Here is a 24,528-nt window from a genome sequence, read left to right as displayed (position 1 = left end):
CTCCTAGAGTGACCTTTGTCTACCTTTCCACCTTTCTTATTTCACCCAATCTTTATTTTCTGAAGCATTGCTCTTTTTTTTTCTTAACTACACCAGTCCAAGCTAACTCTCTCATTTCAGAATTCTTATGACATTTATCACCTATATCAAATCATCTGACATGTTCAATTAAATTTTACTAAGGTATAAAGACATCATACACTCAGACTTCAGATTGTTTGGGAGATTGAATCCAAACTGTCATGCAGTAACTGTGTGACCTTGGTCAAATGACATAGTCTCTCTGTGTGTCAATTTTTCCAGCTACAAATGGATATGATAATAGCACTTCTTGAGGTGAGGATATAAGAAGTTATTATCTGCAAAGATCTTATATAGTGTCAAAATTCTGAGCTTTAAGAATAACAGTAGGGGCTAGGGTTGTGTCTTAGTGCAGAGTACTCACCTAGCACCGGCAAGGCCCTGGATTTGATTCTCAGCATCACATAAAAATAAATAACTGAATAAAAAATAAAGGTATTGTGTCCAACTACAACTAAAAAAAATATTAAAAAGAGAATAATAAAAATCAATTCATGGGGTTGTGGCTCAGCAGTGGAGTGCTCGCCTCCCACGTGCAAGGCCCTGGGTTCGATCCTCAGCACCACATAAAAATAAATAAATAAAATAAAGTTTAAAAAAATCAATTCATGTTCCTGCCATAGCAAGTTTCATGCTCATGGCTGTAAGGTATACAAAGGGTATGTGTCATTTCCCTAGGCTGGAGGAGCTAGCAATTTCATGTTGGTCAGATTTAAATTTTTGTAGAGATCTTCTATGTGCTCTCCTGGGGTGGCCTTTGCCCCTTACACATCCTTGGCATGAAGGTTAAGGTCGATTCTTAATGGCTACTTTGCAGAATCGGTTTTGAGATGCAAAGGATGGTGACTGCAAGAATTCCAGAGAAAAGAAAACCAGGGAAAAATCCATTGAAATGGGATATGTTGGCCTTGCCAAAGTATTGGAGGATTTGGTCAAGTGACATAGCCTCTTTGTCTCAATTTCTCCAGCTATAAACAGAATCGTTTCAACATAAAAACCGGGATTACAGGTAGCACCTGGACATGACTCTGAAGGTTAGGGGAGTCCATTCAGTGGCCTCATCGCCACTGTCCAGGCCCAAGCCATAGGGCCCAAGCCTGTAGGACCTCGACACTCGGCCCCGCCCCTCTCACCGCCCCGCCCCCGGCGGTGTGTCCGGCCTTGGCCCCGCCTCTCGACCCGCCTACGCGGCGTGCGGAGCTGCAGCCCCGCCCCGTGGCTTGCCCAGGACTGAGTCTCCCTGTCGCCCTCGCCGCAACCGCTATCTCCCCGCGGGGCGTGGGTCCTTGAAGGAGCCGGCGCCATGGCTGCTGAGGCCCTGGCGGCTGAGGCCGTGGCTTCGCGCCTGGAGAGGCAGGAGGAGGACATCCGCTGGCTGTGGACCGAGGTCCAGCGCCTGAGGGACGAGCAGCTGAACGCGCCCGATCGGTGCCAGGCGGAGGGGCCGTGCCTCACGCGGGAGGTGGCGCAGCTCCGGGCGGAGAACCGCGACCTGCGCCACAGGCTGTATCGCCTGCGGCTGTGCCTGGCGGAGGAATTGAGCCATCAGGTCAAGCTAGAGAGTGCGGCGCGAGCGGCGGCCGCGCAAGGGGAGGCCGAGCGCGCGGCTGCGGGCGCGCAGGTAACAGGGAGGCCCGGACTCCGGGGGGCGGATTGTGGGCTGGCGCTGCGGCGCCGCCTCTACGGACCCGCGACCCGCGACCCGCGACAGTGCTCACTTAGCGGTCTTCAAATCTGGAAGCGCAGGTGCAGGCCGAGGAGTGGGGGGTGTGCTGCAGGGAGGGTGTGTCCACCATGGCGCGCTACCCAGCCGGCCCAGCTCCCTGAAGGGGTGCCCCCAGAAGGGGTGCCCCCAGAAGGGGTGCCCCCAGACGGGGTGCCCCCAGACGGGGTGCCCCCAGACGGGGTGCCTCGGCCTAGCTCGTGGTCACGCAGCGTGTGCTCCTCCCGGGTGCCCTACCCAGTCCTCCTGCAGCGGCTCCAGAACCGCTAGATTTCCAGCAATCATCAAATTGACCCAATGGTTTAATTTCTCAGCTATTCTATTAAAGAGCCTGCCACACATATTTTCCTAATAGCTGAAATAGCATTTTCATTTGTATGAAAAAAGGCCGTGGTGCTTTACATTCGTCATTCTTTCCTTGGGCATAAAGATCAAAACAGTTCTGTTCCCTCCGGTAGCAGGTGGTTTTGATTTTTTATTTTCTTGTTTTGGGAATCTATCTTGAGAGAATTGTATACTTAACATTGAATACAGTATTTTGGTATTTTAGCTCATAAAAGGACAAATCATCTTCATATAAAACAATAAACTTTGTTAGTTCTGAAAGCTTTCTCAAACTGTGAGATGTTCTTCCCGTTCTTTGCACCGTTCATGAAGATTTTGGGTACTCACAAGTTTAGCGGGAAATGTTGAAGAAAATATATTAAATGTGCTTATAGCAAGAAGAGCAGACTCAAGAAGGACTGAACTCTGGAAAATAACTTGCCCGTTATAGGTTGTAGGTAGTGGTTGGGAGAGCCCAGCTTTGAACCTTTAAGCCTGGGCACTTGCAGTCCCCCGTCTTCCTCAGGTTTCAATGTGTTGTTCTTACTTGTCATTGGCATGAGTAGTTTGTAACTTATCTTTCAGCCTCCTTCTAGTCAAAGCCAAGAAAAGGACATTCAAAAGGAGAAATTGAAGGAACATGGACCTGACAGTGAGGTAACATTGCTATGGAAATAATATAAAATACTACTTGTAACTTAAAATATGTATAGGCAGATTTTTTATAAGAACATAATTATTAGTTAAATTATTATTTGAGATGTATTTAAGACTGTTGAGCCTTAGCTATGAGATGTTAAGGCACACTATATTTAAACGGCACTTAGTCTAAGTTGGAATAGTAAAGCTCTTACTTTGTATTGAGGAAATCAGCTACTCTGCTTTTTAAATATAAATCATAAAAACAACCATACAATATTCATTGAGCATTAACAATTGATAGATGTAAAGGAGGAATACCTGGCCTCAAAGAGAATAATCTGGTTCACAAGTTGAGATAAACAGAGGAGAACCAACTAGAGAATGAAATGAGATGGTACATTTGTCCCCTCTGTATCCATGGGTTCTGCATTTACAAATTCAACAAACTATGGATTGAAAATGTTTAGAAAAAAATTGTGTCTGTATTAAATATGTACAGACTTAATGGTCATTATTTCCTAATGTACAACCACTATTTATATGGTATTTATATTGATATGTGTGTATTTTAAGTAATCTGGAAAGGATTTAAGTATATAGGAGAATGTGTGTAGGTTATAATCAAATACTATGTTATTTAAGAGACTTGAACATCCTCAGATTTTGGAATCCATAGGGCTCCTGGAATCAAATCCTAATGAATACTGAGGGATGGCTGTATATTAATGAGTGGTGTATTGTATGCCACTTCAAACATGTGCTGTGAATAGTGAAAAGGGAGAGGCCGGAAGGTGTAGGAGTTAAAGGTGGCTGGCTTAGAACTGGACTGTAGAGCTAAGGAATTCAATAAGTGGAAAGGAGTCTTCTGAAGGGGGAAGTAGAGAGACAAGAGAGTACATATGTATGCTGAGAAGGCAGTGTGGGGTGTGGAAATGATTTAGAGCTGAGCAGCTAGCAATACCTGGACTGTATTTGTTAATGTCATTTTATTCTAATAATTTTCAGGTGAAACAACCAAATTTTATAAAAGAAAGGCTGGAACTTTTTGAAACCTTGAAGAAAGAACATCAGCTTTTGCATGCTATGTGTGAAACAAAGGAGAATGCAAGCAATGTGATAGCAGTAAGACTGGCTGATGGGAAAACAGTGGAAGGGGAAATTTGGAAAACAACACCATATCATGTGGCTGCTGAGATTAGGTAAAAAAAAATACATATCATATACCTAATATATAGAGAAATATAGATAGAAAAATAGTTTGGAGAAGATATTCAGTAGTAAGCAATTATACCAGAGCCTGGTAGAATGTTTTTCTAGGGACTGCTAAAATATTTGTTTTCTTCATTCAGTTGAATAAATTAAATGTAATGAATTTTTTCCTATTGGCTTCTAAAAAGGTTACTTGATTAAGTTTATGAATATCAGAACACAATCTGTTCTTAAAAAGACCCAAGTTTTAAAGTTATAAAAATATATAGTAGAGAAAAAAAATTTGTACTCTTTAACAGGCCACATCACACTGACTTTATTCATTACTCAAATGATTTCTCTGAATTTTTTATAGATCCTTTAATTTTAGATTGAAGATGTACGTGTTAGAGCTGTTATTAGTTCTGGAATAGTTCTTGGTCTTTCTAGAAATTAGATACATTACAGAAGTTATACTGTTTTGGTTGATGTTAATTTCTAGCATTAAATACAATTATATGGAAACTATAACCCCAAATTTCCATGTTAATACAATTTTATTATTTAAAAAAACAAATTATACCAGGTGCAGTGGTGCATGCCTATAATCCCAGAGGTTCAGGAGGCTAAGGCTGGGGGACTGTGAATTCAAAGCCAACCTTGGCAACTTAGCATGGCCCTAAGCAACTTAGCGAGACCCTGTCTTAAAATAAAATATATTTTTAAAAAAGGCTAGGGATGAAGTTCAGTGGTTAAGCGCCCTATGTTTAATCCCTAGTACCAAAACAAACAGTTTCAGCAGTTGAAATCCTCAGATTTCTTTTGAAAGCTATCTATGGCTAAGGTATTTCTGTTTCAGCCTTTATCATGTACCTAAAGGCCCTTCTAACCCAATTCCATGTTTTTCAGGAGAGATGATGTGCTAGAGAAAAATGGATTTGAGGCAAAAATAATATATTTTCTCATGGGGAGTCAGGTTTCCCATTAATGTGTTTCAGCAATTCTCAAGTGTGGTGCCCAGACCAACAGAATTGTCATTATCAGGGAACTTGTTAGAACAGCAAATTTTCCAACCCCCTCTCAACCTCTTGATTCAGTCAGCTGTCTTATTTTTATGAGCCTCCAGTAGCTTCTGATGCAAGCTAAAGTTTAAGAACCACTGAATTAGGCTAAACTGTTGCAGCAGAGACCCCTAAAGACAGTGGCTTAAGTAAAGTGTTGGACTTTCTCATGTAACAGTCTGCAAATGACCAGGCAGATCTGGTGGACATCTCTGGCCCATGAAATCATTTATGCACCCAGGTTCCTTCTATCTTGGTGATATGCTGGGTCCTATCTGTGGGCTTGTGTACAAACAAGAAAGGGGAGAGTGAAGAACAGTGATGCTTTGGAGTCAAGTTCCCATAGTAGCATACTTCAGTTTCCACTTACATCCTATTAGCTCACATTTAGTCATAATACTACACCTAGCTATAAGATAGAATGAAAATTAGTGCTGGCTAGCACGTGTCCCACTGAAATTCTTTTACCTTGGAAGAAAAAAAAAATGGTTTATAGGACAACAGGCAGTCTTTCCCAATCAATCCCTCCAACATCCAGATATCTGTGTGTGGTCTTCTTTCAACATCTGGCACTCACTCCTTTCCTAGGTGAGACGACAACTTCAGGCCCTGTAGCTCAAAGCTCACAATTTCTACATGATGTGCAGAATACCCACCCCGTCAGGATGGCTACTGCATCCTAACAACAAATAATAACAGACAAATCTTCTTATACCATATGCATACAATAAACAAGAAAACCACAATTAAAATGTCTGTTTGGACAAAAAGGAGAAATACAGGAGGCATTGCTTTACAGAATTCTTCTGATTCTGCTCACAATTGTTATGCTGGACAGTTAGTGCTGGACTCAGCCCATCTGGTCACCTTTTGGGCTGTGGAAGAAGCTTCCTCATCTACAAACCTGTGGGCCCTGATTTTGTTCTTTGGGAAGTTCACAGTTTTCTCTTTGCCCTTGTTTCCCACATCTGAATTGTGGGGAAGTTTGTCCCCTTGGGGTTGTCTAGTTTGCACAGCCTAGTTCTTACAGGTGCACTCTTGGGGCCTGAGAGTCCCTTTTAAGACTAGTCACTAGCATTTGTAACAGGGCTTGTAGCTGGGTTGGTAATAGAGTTCCCTCAAACAGTTAACTGTAGTAAGCTTCGGGTCTGTTTGCTGCTAATCAGTTGACATGAAGAACATCTCATTTAAAGACTCCTTCTAGACAAGAAATTCCTTACCTTTAGTTTCTTGGCTTTTGTACTTGGCTCATTCCTTTTTCCCCTAGTTGAATGGACTGAGCCTATGGAAACAACAGGCTTGTGGGAGGGCAGCAACCTTACTCTCTAATTCTTACAGTTCCACTGGTCCCTATTGTTTGTCTATATGGGGCCTTTGAAAAGGGCTGTCAGTTCCCTTCACCTTCCTTGGTGAAGCCCTGTCCATTCCATCTGACATGCGAGTTTCTCATTCTAGTACTATCTTGGTAAAAGCAGCAAGAATTATCCAGTACCCTTTTATACCTATTTCCTCACATACTGTTGTAACACATGGTTTGCCTGCAAGTTCTTATCAAATATTTTGTAATGCCATATAAAGATTGTTGGTTTTCCAATATCCTTATATCCATTTCCTGGTAACCTACTGCCCCTCTGCCAAGCCAGTGCCACATGTTTTTTTTTTTTTTTTTTAATTACTTGCAAGCCCTTATTTCTGTATTAGCTAAAACATAGGCTAAACTACTACAAGACATCAGAAAGAACTCAGTGGCTTAAATATAATCGAAGTCTCTTTTTCATAAGGTAGTCTGGAGGTGAGTGGTCCGTGTTGGCAGGTCAGCACTTCTCCACAAAGTCATTTGGAGACCTAACTTACTTCCATCTGATTTCCATGGTCCAGAAGTAACAGCAGCCTGTGTGTTCCAGTCCACAGGAAGCAGAAAGGGAGGAGAAGTGCCCTCTTCTGTCTTAAGGCTGAGATGCAGAAGTGGTACATGTCAGTTCTGCTTGTATTCATTGGCCCTAGTCATGGTCTCATGGCTACATTTAGCTGTAAGGAAAGCTGGAAAAAGTATACAATAAGGGGACCAATGGATTTGAGGAAATTTTTTTAGTCTATCACAACTAGCAATATGAAAATAAATATTTCATTAGTAACAATATCTAACATTCATTAAGTTAACATAAGTAATCTTTTAATTCTCAGTATAAATGTATGAGGAAGGCACCATAATTCCTATTTTATAGATGAGAACACTTAGACTTAGAGAAGCTGAGTAAATTGTCCAGAGTTTAAATCCAGGTTGGCCTCATGCCAGAGTGTGGGCTCCCAGCCACAAATGCAGTACTGCTGCCCAAAGTAATCACAGAAATGCCAATTAAACATGACATTGTAAAGAGGATATAATTTCATAGTATCTAACATTATGAAAGTAGAGACAAGGTACCAACTCTGATGGTAGGAAAATTTGGCAGTATATTCCAACATAAATCATTAAAAATGTGTTTCCCTTGACATAGTAATTTTACTTGGAGCACTTTTCCTGAGAAAATGCTTGGGTACTAAGATGTGTGTTCAGGAATTTTCATTGCAACTGACAAAACAATAGTAACAAAAAACCAAAACCCAAAAACCAAAATGTTAGCTAATCTTAGTTTTTCTGCAACTGTTAAATATAATATTTTAGAAGTCTGTCTACTGTTATGGACAATGCCATGATTTATTTTTAATCTTAAGAAGTAGGTTACAAAATAACATACATAATGATAATTTTAACTATTTTTTATTGGTGTATATGTGGAAAAGCATGGAAGGATAAAACGAATAAAATATTGACTGGAATTTCTGGGTGGTGGGATTATATATATATATATATATATATATATATATATATATATATATATATATATATATATATATTTCCTTTGTGCTGTTCTGTGCTTCCCAGGTTTCTTTTCTTAACTTTTTGTCAATATTCCAAACAGTAAGTGTTACTGAAAAGAAAAAGATCAATACCTTAGTAGAAAAAAGGCAGAGAAAATGGACAGTTCATCACAATTTAAATTAATCATCAAAGAAATCAAAACTTTCAACATCACATTGACAGATTTAAATTTTTTTCCAGGGTGCAAGGAAATATATTCAGATGACGTTTATCAGAAATCTGTTATGCCCGTTAACCTAGCATCCTCTTCTGTGAACTTATTCACAAAAGATTCAAAGATGCATGTGTATGGATGTCTATGTGGTGTGCTCTGTAAGAGCAAAACTGCAGGTGGCCTCAATGTTCAGATTTGGAGGTTTTGTTAATAAATATAATACTTCTAGGCTTCTTTGGAAGTCTAATGTGTGGCAGTGAAAAAGTGGGGTATAAAATTAGGGCGGCAACTGTTTTTTTGTTGTTTTTTTTTTAAGGAGTGGAGAAAGGGCAGATACAGGAGAAAAACTAGCCAGTCATGTACCAAATGTTATAAGAGTTATTCCTGGGTGGCAATATGTACGGGGATTTTAATTTTGTTTTTTGTTTCCTAAGTTTTAAAAATAGTGAACATATATGACTTTTATACATAAAATAATTGTTATAAAGAGGTAGCTGTCCTGGTAGTTTACATTTGTAATTTCTATCCACTTTCCAAAAAAATTGAAATTATTTTAATCTTTTCTTCTAATAACTCATTATAGCATGTAATAAGGTTTATTCCCAAGTGCTTTTCTCTTACTAGTCAAGAACTGGCTGAAAACACAGTAGTTGCCAAGGTAAATGGTGAATTATGGGACCTGGACCGCCCATTAGAAGGAGATTCCTCTCTAGAGCTGCTGATGTTTGATAATGAGGAAGCTCAAGCTGTAAGTATTTTAACAACCATCCAAACAATCTTTGGGCATTTATGTTGTAAACTGCATTGGGGAAGAGACCAGGTATTCAAGTAAAAAATGATGAATATTTTGGCCTTTTAAGATTTAAAATTATAATATGGTGTTTAATAGATATTTAATAAATATTTGTATATATAAAATAGATATCACTTTTTTAAGGAACCCATATTTACCATTTCTTAAAATAGTTGTTTTCCTAAGTTAGAATATTTTAGCTGTTAAATAATGTGTATTTGAAATGAATTTTAGGCTTGGGAGTGTAATTCAGAGGTAGAGTAGTTGTCTAGCATATATGAGGTCTTGAGTTGAGTCACCAGCATCAGAATATATGCAAAAACAAAAAGATCATGCCATTGTGATTGGCTGAAAATAAATTCTATTAAATTTAAAAATTCATATATAGGGCTGGGGACATAGCTCAGTTGGTGGAGTGATTCCTTGCATGCATAAGGCCCTGGGTTCAATCCCCAGCACCACCAAAAGGGAAAAAAGTGCCAATTAAAACTTCATCTATATTATAATTTAATATATGTAAGGAGTTTGGAAAAAATTATCAAAACTCAGGGGCTGGAATTATAGCTCAGTGGTAGAGTACTTGCTGAGCACGTGCATGGCACTGGGTTTGATCTTCAGCACCACATAAAAATAAATAAATAAAACAAAGGTATATATATATATATATATATATATATATATATATATATATATATATATATATATATACATACATACACACACACACACACACATCTCCTCAGATATCCTCTATTTGTTACTATAATTTTCTATAAAATAAATACCAAATTTTTATGTAGGGTCTCTGATATACCTTAACTTTTGCAATCTCTTTTCAAGTATTTCATTATCTCCATTTAAAACCCAACCTATGGCTAACTTAGGTTATATTAATTGTTATGCCTAAACTAAATTTCTTAATCTGAACTATGAGAACTGTATTATAAATATATTTCTGCTTAAAATATGCAAACTATAACCAGTGAATAGTTAAATAGTACATTATTAAGGAAACCATTTTTAAAAAATGATTCAGAAAGTACAAGTTTATGAACTGTCAACTGTCATTTCTCTATAGCTAGACACTGTCTGTGTGGTGTCTCCATTTAGACACTGTACAAGAATCTTTTATACAGTGCATTCACTGTGAAATTCTTGATTCTAACCCCAAGGTTTATTTTTTCCTTGTTTGCCCATCTCAGTGTATTACTCTACTACATTCTCAGTTTTCTAAATCCAGAACCTTGGAGGTTATGTGTAATTATTTTCCTTGCTCACCTTTAGTCTTCAGCTTATGGGAAAGCCCAGTAGATTATACTGGAATCTGTCCATTCTCTCCATCTCCATTGCCACCACCTGGGAGTCTGTACTCATCCTGTTATACCACCATCCAAGAAATTGCCTACTTGATGTTTCTTCCCTTGAAATCCATTCCCATACAGCTATAAAACTATGTTTTAAAATGTTTATTGCCTATTTCTCTCCTAGTAGGCTGTATCTGTATGAGGGCAATGGCTAAATCTCTTTCTTTCACAATCATCTTCCCAACACTGAACACAATAAATATCAACAAAAATCTCAGTGTGGACAGTGACCCAAAGAGGAGATTTGGGCTTGGCACTCAGCCTGCTGTCCAGTAGCAACCACAAGAGGGTTGCTTAGCCCCAAAGGCTGGTCTCTGGGTCTGTTCGCAAAACATGTACCAACTTTTTGCTGAGGTCAGGATTATACGTAATTACTCAGTCAGTTAACTCTGTCTGCTCTGATTTATTTTATCAAACAGCTTTCTAATTGTAATTTACTTTTCTGTTTAATAAAGGGAAGAAGGTACAGATAGAAGACTCAATTATCTTGCACCTTTGGCACTTATATTTTTATCTATTTATTTTTTTTAGTTGTAGGTGGACACAATACCTTTATTTTATTTACTTATATGTGGTGCTGAGGATTGAACCCAGGGCCTCACACATGGTAGGTGAGTGCTCTACTGCTGAGCTACATCCCTAGCCGTGGCACCTATATTTATTTGGTGACTTGGTTTTAGTTTACCAATAAACTATTTATTGATAAACTAATTCGTGATCCATAAACTAAGCTAATTTAGTTAATTTTAGTTAACTCATAAACAAATTCCTTGGGAATTTGAAACTAAATCAACTTGCTGAACTTTTAGGACTGATAACCCCCTTTGGATTATGGTGAATTAACCCACATTTACACTGCTTACAGGTCTCAGGGAATCAGCAGGCATTTCTGGCAAGACCTTTTTCTTCCTGAGCTGTCTTTTAGACTTCCACAGACACAGGCTATTCAGCATGTAAAGATCGCTGGGGAGATACAGAATCTTGTTAACTTTAGTGATGTCCCAAACAGCCACTTGAGTTGTCTGTATCCAGCTCTAGAGAGGCTGCCTTGAAGAAAAAGGAAGGGAACTGGTACCTGGCACTCAACAGCTTTCTTCTCACTCTGGGCCTCTTGGATTTCCATGTGGCCACTGTGCTGGATGATCCTAGTGCAAGGTCTCCTTCTCCACAGTTCTGTGCACAGAAGGAAATGATGTAGTAGTTTCATCTTAGCTGCAGTGCTCAGCAGAGTAGCTTTACACAACACCTGAGCACATGGCTCTTGTGGAATGCCAAGGAGGGTGCAGAAAATAGTCCTTGTAAGTGGACATTGAGGATTCTCTTTTTACATGTCTTGGCATTTATCCCCTTCAAATTTATCCACTTGCTTACTCATGCTGCTCTACCACTTATGTCCCATGATATAATTCAGATAGCTAATAGCTTCTCTGTACACAGGTATACTGGCACTCCAGTGCTCATATTCTTGGGGAGGCCATGGAAATTTACTATGGAGGCCACTTGTGCTACGGCCCACCCATCGAAAATGGATTTTATTATGACATGTTCATTGGAGACAGGTAACACTGCACAATACTCGCATGTGTTTATGTTTCGTTGTTTTATAATGGTTGCTTATTAGCTTAGTCATATATATTGCACCGTGTGATGATAAATTGGTTAACCACTTGTGAAAATTGTTTTTTAATGAGGTTAGATTCAAGGGTAACTTCTCATGTTTTCTCTCTTTTCCCCAGACATGATAAGGACATCTAATCTGGGGCTTGCTAGAGTATGCTACTAATTAAGACAAAAATCACAAACTTAATTCCTAGAAAGCAGTTAATCAATTCTCCGTGGTAAGGGTGCTGTCACCTTCAGCTTCAGCCAGTCATCTCTCACATTTGAATGACAGATAGGAATGGCTCACACAGACCTCACATTCCATAGGTCTGTGCTTGAAATCATTAGCAACTGGCCCTGCCCTTGTCCACCTCCTGCTCTGTATTCCTCAGAGTTCTTAAGGGTACCAATAGCTGACAAAACTGAAACCTTGGATCCTTTCAGTTTCCCCCTACTCCTTACCATCACCTTACTATTGAGCGGCTCAATCTAGTTGTACCAGTTTTATCTCCTAAATAGTTTTTCTGTCCTCTCCTCTTGTTTCTTTCTCTACTTTGGGTGAGTACAGTACGTTTCGACTTTGTCTGTCACCCCCACACTGCTTACTGACCTCTGTAACTGAGCACATAGCAATCTGTAGCTTCTGTTTATAAACTTTGTCTTATCTGAACAATTTTTACTCACAAGTATGAACTATGTTTATCTACAATACCTCTCATCCCAAATGTGTGGGTTTTCTCCACACCAACAACTGATTTGCCAACGTCAGGACAGCAACTGAGTATTCAGCAATTCAGTGGAATCCTGACCCTACCCAGAGTTAGGCAAAACCCCAGGTTAAGGCTCAGTCCCACAAGGCTTCCCCAACTTGAGACACCAATTCCAAGTCCACACTGCCCATAATTTTGACTCACTGGCTATAAATTGAGTTTCCATGTCCTGCTCCTTGGGTTCACCAGTTTGCTAGAATGGCTCACATAATTGAGGATGGTACTTAAGTCTACTGGTTTATTGTGAAGGTTACTATACAGAATGTAGGTGAGCAGCCAGTTAAAAGATGCACAGGGACAGTATGTAGCAAGGGGTGCAGAACTTCATGCCTCTGGCTCTTTCACCTCCTAGCACCTTTTTGTGTTTGTCAGCTGGAAGCTCCTCTCCCCTTCCTGGAGGTTGGGAGTCAGGGCTAAAAGTTCCAACCCTCTATGCCCTGGTCTCCTTGGCATCAGCCCCATCTGAAGCTGTCTGGGGCCCTCAGTCATCTCATTCATACACAGAAGACACTCTTCTCACTCCAGAGATTCTATTATATCACATCCATTGTCATCTCTTGTCACCAGCACTACAAGCTCATTTGTTCAACATGGTTTTTCTGACTGCCTGCTTGTGCTTGGTGCTGGTGATTCAGAAGTGAACCAGTCTGTCTGTCCTTGTAGTGCTGACAGTCAGGCTGGGGGAATACAGACATACACAGCCATTTACCATCAAGTGGCAATGAATATATGAAGAAAAAACAGGTATAAGGAGATGTGTGCCATGTAGGCAGAAAGTCAGGTCAGGGTAGAGTGTCACTGAAGCAGAGGCCAGAGTGGAAAGAGGAAACAAGCCAAGGAAACTTGGCAGGGCTGGGGGAGGGCAGGCATTTGTGGACATCTGGGGGAAAACATTCCAGGCCTCTGTGGGCATACAATGTGACTTGTTTGAGGAATGGCAAGGACGCTAGTAGGGCAGGAGGGAAGTGAAGCCCCACCAAGAGCCAATGGAAGGAGGTCAATCCTTGCATGGTGATAGTGCTTGGGACTATATTTCACACACGTCTTCCTCCCAGATTAGATCCCACTGCCACTGAGGGCAGGAATGTGGTGAGCCCTTAATACAACTCTTTAGAACAAAAATACAAAAGCATGGAGTCGGAGGAAGACGACACAGGAGCATGACTCAAAGGAGCTCACCATCTGGCTGGGGAGTCTTCTAACAGACTGTTTTCATGTCAGGTCAAAGAAAAGCTGAAGGTAGTAGATTGCAGCATCAATTGATGCCTCAGCTTCCTTCTTAGAAATAAAGGCGTATCTGCTCTGTGGATGAATGTCTGACTCAAGTCCTGGTACAACAGATCACCAACTGAATTCAGAATGTGTATCAAATATTGATAAAAGCTCCAGGGCAGCAGAGAGGGGGAATTACTCAGGGTCTGAAAGATCTGTACTGATTCTTGGGAACTCTCCTTTTTAGAGCAGTGTCCAGCACTGAGTTGTCAGCCTTGGAGGACATATGTAAAACCATCATAAAAGAAAAGCAGCCTTTTGAAAGATTGGAAGTCAGCAAGGAAACGCTTCTGGACATGTTTAAGGTAACTTGGGGAAACTCAGAATAAAAATCTTTTACTAAGAATATTAACAGAAATTAACATAGGCTAGCATTTTCTCTCCCACCCCAAATACCTAGCTGAACTCACCAGATTTTTCCGCAGTCTGGGAACCTGTTATGAGGTTGTTCTGATCATTTGCTCTGCCTCTTTCCTCCTCATCTGTTTCCTAAAAAATTTCAGGCATACATAGGTAGGTAAAGGGCAGGTAAATACTCTTCATATGTGTGTTTGTAAAACTGATTAATTCTGAGTATCATTAATGCCTGATTACTAGAAATACTTATTCTATCTTATGGAATTAAGTGTCATCTGCTTTTAGAATTGAAAATAAATTGTTATCTGCTTCAAAAAAGAATTGAATATAAAGCCAATTAAGAGTATTAAACTAGGGCTGGGGTTCTGGATCAGCGGTAGAGTGCTCGCCTCGAATGTGTGAGACCCTGGGTTCGATCCTCAGCACCACATAAAAATAAATAAGGGAAATAAAGGTATTATGTCCAACTACAACTAAAAAATAAATATTAAAAAAGAGTATTAAATTAAAGAAAAATTGACTACTAAATTCAACTGTGTTTGTAATCTCATATAAAATTATGTTTTTTTCTTTTTGGGGGCAGTTTTTTGTTAACTTTCTTTTTAATCCTAGGTCTGGGGGTGGTACCAAGTGGTTGCCTAACATAGGCCCTGAGTTCTATTCCTAGCACTACAAAAAGGGGGAAAAAAAAAGGTTGTAGCCTGTGTAAAACTTTTGAATAGTCTTTTTATATTTTTTTGACCAATTTACTTAAATATAATCCTTAATTTTATTTTTAAATCAGAGAAAGTATATGTTTTGAAAGTATAGTATTATTATAGAAATGGATTTGCTTTTTTAAATTTGCATTTAATTTTTTTGCATGGCAAAATATGAAAAATGTAAAATTTACCATTTTAACCATTTTTCAGTATATAGTTCTTCAAGCACATTTACCTTGTGTAAACATCAGCACCATCCATCCACAGAGCTCTTTTCATTTTCTAAGACTCTCTACCTGTTGAACTCTAACTTTCCTCCCTGGGCCCCTGCAGGCACCATTCTACTTTCTGTCCCTGAGTTTATCTTTCTCTAGGAGCCTCATTTCTGGGGAAGCATGTCTCTGTCCTTTGGTGACTGGCTTGTTTCACTCAACATAACATCCTCAAGGTTGTCTGTGATGTAGCAGATGTCAGAATATTTTTCTTTTTTTGAGGTTGAATAATATCCTTTTGTATGCGTATAGTAAATTTGTGGATTCTTAGGTTGCTTCTGCTTTTTGACTGTTTTTGTGAATAAAGCTGCTGTGAACATGGGTGTGCAAATTTCAGTGGGAGACTCTGAAATCACCACTTTGGGGCATATACCCACAAATGGAATTGCTGGACCATATGGAAGTTCTATTTTTAAGTATTTTGAGAACCTGTCATACCATTTTCCACAGGAGTACTGAGCTGTTTACAATGTACAAGGGTTCCCGTTTTTCCATATTCTTGCCAACAATTGTTATTTTCTGTTGTGTGTGTGTGATATTGTTGTTGTTTATAACAGCCTGTCTAATGGCTGTGAAGTGGTATTTCTTTGTGATTTTGATTTGCATTTCTCTAGTGACAGTAATGTTGAACATCTTTTAATGTGTATCTTCTTTGGAGAACAAGTTCTTTGCCCATTGTTTTTTATTTTTAATTTTTTTTTATAATTGGAAGAGAAAAGAATGCCTTTATTTGTTTATTTTTATGTGGTGCTAAGGATCGAACCCAGTGCGTCACACATGCTAGGCAAACACTCTACCACTGAGCTATAGCCTCAGCCCTCTTTGCCCATTTTTGAATGAGCTTGTTGGTTTGTTGTTGTTGGTGGTGGTTGTGGTGGTGGTTTTAAGACAAATTTGTTATGCTGCCCAGACTGGCCTCGAACTTCTAGGCTCAAGTGATCTTCTTGCCTCCTGAGCAGCTGAGACTATAGCACACCTCAGTCTTGTTTTTAGTTCCTTATGTATTATGGATATCAGTCCTTTAACAGATACAGGATGTGCAGATATTTTCTTCTATTCTGTAGGTTGCCTTTTTCTTGGAGCTACTCAGGATCTAAATATATCAATGTTTGTGAAGGAAAATTATTTGGTTTGAACATACAGGTATTAAACAGTTAAATCTTATAAATCTGGTCAGTTTGTTGTTCTCCTGACAACAATTCCTGTAAGAAGTTACTTAGTATAAGTACCTGGTGCTGTGATAATGGTGATAAAAGCAGAAAAAAAGGAAGAGGAAAAAATTACATTTTTTAAATGTAATGACATTATTGCTTACCATAAATTTTGTTTTTGTTTTTATACAAGTCATAATATAGCTGCATCCTCAATTTATTTATTCTATGTCGTTAAAACTGGATCTTCAAGAACAGTGTTGTTAGTAGAAATATAATGGAATCTTCAAATCTGAGCCACATGTGTAAAGTGGAATCTCAAATTTTGTGGCAGCTATATTTTATAAGTAAAACAAAGGTGAAATTAACTTTCAATAAAATTTTATTTAACAGTGTATTAAAAATATTGTTTCAGCTGGGTATGGTGGTACATGCTTGTAATCTCAGCAGTTTGGGAGATTAAGGCAGGAAGATCACAAGTTCAATTCCAACCTTGTCAGTTTAGTGAGAGCCTGTTTCAAAATTTTAAAATTTAAAGAAAAGGGCTGGGGATATAGCTCAGTGGTAGAACACCCTTGAGTTCAATTCCTAATACTATAAGGGAAAAAAATCATTTCAACATATAGTCAATATAAAAAATAATTAATGAACTATTTTACATTCTCCCCACTCCTACTATACCTCTGAGGTCCTATGTGTTTTTCACTTATAGCACATCTCATTTCACACTGGTCATATGTTAAGTGTCCATTAACCATGTGGGCACAGGCTTCCACCCTGGAAGTCTATCTATCTGCCATGAGCTCTCTGTGTCCTTAGTGTCCCAGCACCTCAAAAGTAGTAGATGCTTTTTCAGTGTTAGTTGAATTGATGCTTTTTTTTCCTCTCATTTAACATTTTTTGTGTAACAATGTATAAATATGTTTTTCTTTGTAGTACAATAAATTTAAATGCCGAATTCTGAAGGAGAAGGTTGACACTCCAACTACCACAGTTTACAGGTTTGTGTGCATAAATTTCAAACACTGCTCAGTAGTAAACTTGAAGGTGTTAGCAGTAGAAGCAGAGTTTGTTTTCTGGGAAGTGTAAACTTGCACAGCTGATGTACTACTATAGTAAGGAACCCTCAAATTTTATTACCAAGGGTAAATTCTTATTTTCTTCTTTGTACTTATCAGGATAGTAACTGAGACCAATTTTCATTTTTTGAATGTTAGCTGTAATAGGACCTTTCTCTTTAAGGGTAGGACTATGTCAGCCTGGTCCCTTACATTTTTAGGAGCTATTGGGAAAAGAGCTGTTTCCTCCTTCTGCATTCTTAGTAACATGGTAATGGGAGCCATCCAGACCATCTTCTCACATTGTGCCCCCTGTTGTCTAGAGTTCAGGTGTATTAGCCTTCCTTTGTGAGCAGGGTATTCACAATGGAACTAAAAGGGAACTTTGGGAAGCGGCCAAGTCAGGGCTAAGAACTTAGTGTCGGTCCCAGGATCCCTCAGTTCTCATAGTTTAACAGGAGTCTCTTGAGCCCTTTATAATTTATCTGTCTTTCAAAGCTGCCCCATGGGTAGTTGCTGTTCCCCATTTTGTGTGTTCCTGCTGTTTGAGTGCTGCTGGAATCATCATGGTCCCATCTTAGAAGACGTAGTACCTAGGTAATTACAATCACAAATCTCCTCCACCAAAGCATTATTTCCACAGTCAAGTGCTTATTATTCTCTAAATCAGTTGTAGGATAAAGTAAATCATATTCCTTTTGTGCAAAGCCATGCATAGAGCATCTCTTAAATTATAACATTCACTCCTTGCAATTGATGTAGTATGGGATACAATAAAAACAGTCCTTAGCAAGAAGAGTAAAGCAGGTGGCATCACTATATCAGACCTTAAACTATACTACAGAGCAATAGTAACAAAAACAGCATGGTACTGGCACCAAAACAGACTGGTAGACCAATGGTACAAAATAGAGGATACAGAGACTAACCTAACCTACAAAATTACAATTATCTTATATTAGACAAAGGTGCCAAAAACATGCATTGGAGAAAAGATAACCTGTTCAACAAATGGTGCTGGGAAAACTGGAAATCCATATGCAACAAAATGAAATTAAACCCCTATCTCTCACCCTGCACAAAACTCAACTCAAAGTGGATTAAGGACCTAGAAATTAAACCAGAGACTATGCGTCTAATAGAAGAAAAAGTAGGCCCTAATCTCTATCATGTGGGATTAGGCCCCATATTCCTTAATAAGACTCCTATAGCGTAAGAATTAAAACCAAGAATCAATAAATGGGATGGAATCAAACTAAAAAGTTTCTTCTCAGCAAAAGAAATAATCTGTGCGGTGAACAGAAAGCCTACATCCTGGGAGCAAATTTTACCCCTCACAATCAGATAGAGCACTAATCTGTAGGGTATATAAAGAACTCAAAAAGCTAAGCACCAAAAAAACCAAATAACCCAATCAACAAACATGTTTACTTTATTTTTGCCACTCTTCAATTACCTATAAGATTTTATTATTTATTATCTATCATTCAAATAAATATTAACACTAATATTTATTAGTGTTATTATTATTAATCATTCTTAACTTTAAGAATAAATGAAGATACAGAAAAGACAGGCTAAATTTTTAAATTCTGGCTTCTAATAATTGACAAGTTGCATTTTTTAGAACCTGTTTAGATTTACATGGACACTTCTTGTGATTATTTAAAGATCAGGGTATCAAAAACTTTTGTGCTAATTTGGTATTCCTTCCTTTCCTCTGAACATGATTTTTTACAACTTCCACTTTAGAGGACAGTACTCAAAGCCTTGTTTTTAAAAAATATATTTTCAGTTTTACAGCTTCATTCTATTTGTAAGACTATAAGTCACTTTTTGTCATTGTGATTTTTAATCTTTTAACTTTAAAATTGATTGGGATAGTTAAGACATTACTTTCTTTACTAAATTTTCTTCAGACTGGTTGATGTTAAGTAATTTTCCCTCTGACCTGTGACATTTATATTTTAATTCTGTTAATATTGCTGTACTTGAACAAAAGTGTTTACTTAAGATTTGTGAATCCTTGTTCATTATATGTTCAAGAGAATTCCTAGCTACAGCCCCTAGGGTCTGAATAATGATGTCATCTCTGACCCTAACTTTTGCCTGAAGTCTGCACTGTAAATCAGTGTTGTCATTTAATAAACCCGGAAATAATTAGGCATTTCATCATAAAACCAGAGAGCCTAAAAGAAATAAAGATCTTGACGTTTATTTTTTTCTTTTGTTCTTTGTTTTTTGTTTTCTTTACTTTTATTTTCTTATCACATTTATTTTTTCATTTTTTGAGAAAAAGGAAAAAGAAGTTTTATTGCTTTGTTAGCAAAGGAGAAACACAGGGGACTTCTGTCCCAGAGGCTGTGATTCTGCCCATCAGCAGGAACAAGGAGGCTTTTCAAGAGGTGATTCAAAGGCTACATTCCATGTTGGTGTTATAATTCACTTGTTAATTTGGGAGATAGTCATTTCTGAGATCTTCTGGTGCCATTCCCAAAGCCTGGATTACTTCTTTCCCATGGTGGATGTGTTTTCAAGGACGGGTAAATCTGCCTAAAATAGGGAAGAAAGGTAATCCTGTTTCCCCTGAGATTAGGGAAGAGGAAAGATTAGAGAGGCCCAGGGAGAGAGGAAGAGAAAGAAACATGTGCATTTAAAAAATAATTTATAGTAGCAGAGCAGCATGGGCTAATTCAAAGCATAAAGTGGAACCATTGTTACACTTCCCCACTATCAATTTCTATATTCCATTTCTATGGAAAAATGGGTGATGACATGTCCCAAGGTGCTTCCTGCTGAGAGAGGATGAAGTTGGGGAAAGTAACCCAAAGTCCTTGTTCTCTATCAATTGGGACATAGACTGTTAAGGGTATTCAGTATCACATCAGTCCAGAGGTCCACAGTGGCAGATGGCAGGTGACTGGACAAGGCATACATAGGGCAGGAATTATGCTAAAACAATAATAAACTAGACAACAAAGCATTACTTTTTTGTACACAATTAACATGAAAGCAATCAGTATTTCAGCTAGTCTCTGAAAACTCGGAAGACAGTAATTCATAATCATATAAGTGAAAAACAGATCGAGTTTATCCATGTAGAAATAGTTAGGAAACTTTGTAAGTCGATGAGATCAGGCTCAAATTAAGTCAGGGCAAACTTGCGACTCTAGAGTCCTTTGTGATAATTTTTATTAGGCACTCCCTACAAGAACCCTTCCTTTATACCATCTAGCCTTACTTACTTTTGGTAGGGCTGACACAGGGTCTTAAGTTACATTAAAAAAAATATTGTTTTTCTTTTTAAATGTTCATGTAGGAATGTGCTTTGGCTATATTGTCCTGCCAGGTATTTAAGATCTAGTTGGTCAAAACCAACCTTGTTCCTATCTACTCCTAAGAGTCAGCTGAAATTCTTCAGAGTCACTCTTGGGCACGTGTGCAAAGCATCTTGGCTCTTTTAATTTTCCTCTACCACTGGTGCCATTGGCCAGGATGGGTCAGAGTCTTGCTTACCATATGTAGCTTCTTCTTTTTTAAAAAAAAATTTATTTGTTTTAATTAGTTACACATGACAGTACAGTGACCATCAGGGATGTTTCCATTTCTAATAACCCTCCTCTTTTCAGAATGTATACTGGTTGGCTTCCTATTCTCTAAGGTCCTCTCAATCTCCCTGATTGGCAGATTGGGTGACTCAACAGAGTTTCAGGGTCCAGAGAGGGGTCCCATCATTCTTTGGGTCCTGGCTGACCTTAGAGGACAAGGACTAAAATATTGGCTACTATTTCCTTGGTCCTTTTACTTCCTTGACTTTGGTCTCCAAGTTTTCAATTTTAAACATCCAGCAGGCCAGTTTCACCAGTCTTAAAGTGGGAATAAATGTTATAACTTAAACATCTATAATTTTACAGTTACTCTTTTCATTTAATTGGGGTCAGTATTAGTTCTGTGAGTCACCATTGCATTCTGTCGATCCTATAGGTAATGGCTTATTATGTCAGTTTAACTCAGGTTGTTTTATTGGAAGAATTACCTCTGCAAAACACTAACACAATAGTTCTATAGTTTACAAGGAAAACAACATGAAATTAGCAGAGAAAAAACATATTCCTTTTGTGTAATAGCTACGAACCAAGTAAAATGATTTTTATAATCTTAAACTCTTACTTAGTTATATATTATATCCCCTGTTTATTTTGAGATCACAGTAATCTTTACAACAAAATTTTATCTTTTGAACATAACTCTAAATGAGCTCAAGTCTAGCCTATTTTGGAGCCATTCTAACATGGAGTTGGGTGGGAAGCAGAGCCTTATCTCAGGTAAGGGGTGGGGAGGTTTCTTGACAAATAACATGATACAATATTACATCTAAAACATGAATCAAAAAAGGCTAAGGAAGCTTTTAAATTTTTATGGAAAAAGTGGCAAAATGCTTTCATGTTTTATAACATCACTTTTAAATAGATTAGGCTTTCCTTATTACCTTCCAAAAATACATTTAAATTTCTATTCCAGAGTGAAAGTCACTCAAAATTGTGTATATAACTTATTGACAACAGGTTACTTTATCCAGCTATAAAACATCAAATGACATGAATAAATACTAATCAAATTTGTTATTTCTATACAAACCCAAGACCATTGCTACAGATAATTTTAGTTTGGAGAAGACCAACTTGGTAAAGTGTTCTCCCCTAAGATTTACATTTAACCAAGTTTAACTTTTAAAGTACAATTTAGAATAGAATCCAGAGTATACGGTAACAATGGTCCCAGGTCTTCGTGGATTAGCAGGACTAGCAACAATCAAAGGAAAGCCTTAAATCTCTTGTACATTTAGGAAACAGTGTTAATGATCAGAAAGGACTTAGTCAAAGCAAACAGATATAAACAGGTCTTCAAATGACAGTGTGGTGCTTCTATATCAGATACCATGTATAAAAGAGAGGACTTACTGGTTATCTTGCTGATAAACTTACATAAACTTTCATTTTAAAAACTTTTATATAACACTTACACAAGGCTTAAACAAATATAGTTCTCAGATGCATATATATATATATATATATATATATATATATATATATATATACCAAGTCACGTGTATTTAGGGTTTAACATTTATTTTTAAAGTAAAATATTAAGTTAATGTGTAAATAAATTTCAGATGATTTCAGTCCTGAAGATTAGTGTAGATTAGGAAAATGTCTGATTTTATGTTAAAGGGAGATATTTGAGAGCTTTGGGTTGTGACAGTTGACAGGGGCATCTCTGGCTGGGCGAGCTGGTACACACTTATAATACCAGTAATTTTCAACGCAGAGGCAGAGAACTGGAAATTCAAAGTCAGCTTTAGCAATTGAGTAGACTCTCTCTCAGAATAGAATAGAATAGGCTAGGGATGTAGCTCAGTGGTAAAGTGCCCCTGGGTTTTCTCCCCAGGATGGGAATTGGAAGGAAGGAAGGAAGGTAGGGAAGAAGGAAGGAAGGAAGGAAGGAACGAACAAACAAACATCTCTTGCACTTTCTTTCAGAAGTATTCTGTGGCTTTTATATTTGAGCAAAGTGTAGAGGTATGTCTCAGTGGTCTAACACTTGCCTTTCATTTACAAGGCCCTAGATTCTGTCCTTGATATCACAGAAAAAAATAGATAAGAAAGAAGAAGGGAAGAAAACCACTGAATTTGAGCAAAAGAGGGAATACTGGGATCTGAGACTGGATGAGTTAGCTCTTTCCCTAAACCTAAATCAAAAATTGCTCTGAAACTTATAAGTAAGTAAAATCTTTCACTCAAGAAGATATAACTGGGGCTGGGGTTATAGCTTGCCTCACAAATGTGAGGCACTGGGTTCGATCTTCAGCACCACATAAAAATAAATAAGTTAAATAAAGATACTTTGTTCATCTACAACTAAAAATATTTTTTTTAAAAGAAAAGCTAGAATTGGCTGGGTGCAGTGGTGTGCACCTGTAATCCCAGTGGATTGGGAGGCTGAGTCAGGAGGATTGCAAGTTCAAAGCGAGTTAAAAGCCATCCTCAGCAAAAGTGAGGTACTAAGCAACCCTGAGACCCTGTCTCTAAATAAATAAAATACAAAATAGGGAAAATCCCATCATCATTCCTTATAAAAATAGAAAAAGCAATAATGAAATTCATTTGGAAAAATAAGAGATCCAGAATAGCCAAAGAATCCTTAGCAAGAAGAGTGAAGCAGGAGGCATCATAATACCAGACCTTAAACTATATTACAAAGCTATAATAACAAAAACGGCATGATATTGGCACCAAAATAGACATGTAGACCAATGGTACAGAATAGATAGAAGAAACAGAGAAAAACCTATATAAATACAGTTATCTCATACTAGACAAAGGCACCAAAAACACATATTGGAGAAAAGAAGCCTCTTAAACAAATGGTGCTGGGAGAACTAGAATCCTATATGCAGCAAACGAAAATAAATCCCTATCTTTCACCATGCACAGACTCAACTCAAAGTGGATCAAGGACCTAGGAATTATTCCAGAGACCCTATGCCTAATAGAGGAAAAAGTAGACCCAAATCTTCATCATGTCTGATTAGGCCCTGATTTCCTTAGCAAGACTTCTGAAGCGCAAGAAATAAAATCAAAGAATAAATGTGGTGGACTCAAACTAAAAGCTTCTTCTCAGCAAAAGAAACAAACAATGAGGTGAAAATAGAGCCTACATTTGGGAACAAATTTTTGCCACATGCATGTCAGATAGAGCACTAATCTCTAGGATATATAAAGAACTCAAAAAACTTAACACCAAAAAACAAAAACAACCCAATCAGTAAATGGGCTAAGGAGCTGAACAGACACTTCTTAGAAGAAGATATACATTCAATCAACACATATATGAAAAAAATGTTCAATATCTCTAGTAATAAAAGAAATGCAATCACAGCTACTCTAAGATTTCATCTCAAGCCAGTCAGAATGGCAGTTATTAAGAATACAGACAACAATAAATGTTGGTGAGGATGTGGGGGAAATGGTACACTCATACATTGTTGGTGGGACTGCAAATTGGTACAACCAATCTGGAAAGCTGTATGGA

General features: G+C 38.1%; 1 protein-coding gene across 2 annotated transcripts in view; it reads left to right on the top strand.

Moving 5' to 3' along the window:
* Window positions 1-1,271: 1,271 nt before the first annotated feature.
* Tars3 (threonyl-tRNA synthetase 3) overlaps window positions 1,272-24,528 on the top strand; it is a 54,537-nt gene continuing 31,280 nt past the window's right edge. For both annotated transcript variants that reach the window (XM_005320070.5, XM_078051272.1), the window contains exons 1-7: window positions 1,272-1,702; window positions 2,714-2,785; window positions 3,776-3,969; window positions 8,721-8,844; window positions 11,691-11,812; window positions 14,085-14,202; window positions 17,315-17,379. In XM_005320070.5, coding sequence (XP_005320127.2) covers window positions 1,385-1,702; window positions 2,714-2,785; window positions 3,776-3,969; window positions 8,721-8,844; window positions 11,691-11,812; window positions 14,085-14,202; window positions 17,315-17,379 — 1,013 coding nt within the window. In that variant the 5' untranslated portion in view covers window positions 1,272-1,384. The remainder of the gene's footprint in view (window positions 1,703-2,713; window positions 2,786-3,775; window positions 3,970-8,720; window positions 8,845-11,690; window positions 11,813-14,084; window positions 14,203-17,314; window positions 17,380-24,528) is intronic.

The sequence above is a fragment of the Ictidomys tridecemlineatus genome, chromosome 5 (genome assembly GCF_052094955.1).
Source record: "Ictidomys tridecemlineatus isolate mIctTri1 chromosome 5, mIctTri1.hap1, whole genome shotgun sequence".
Classification (NCBI taxonomy): Eukaryota; Metazoa; Chordata; class Mammalia; order Rodentia; family Sciuridae; genus Ictidomys; species Ictidomys tridecemlineatus.
The sequence above is the reverse complement of the archived record's forward strand: the minus strand, read 5'-3'. Positions and strand labels throughout refer to the sequence as shown.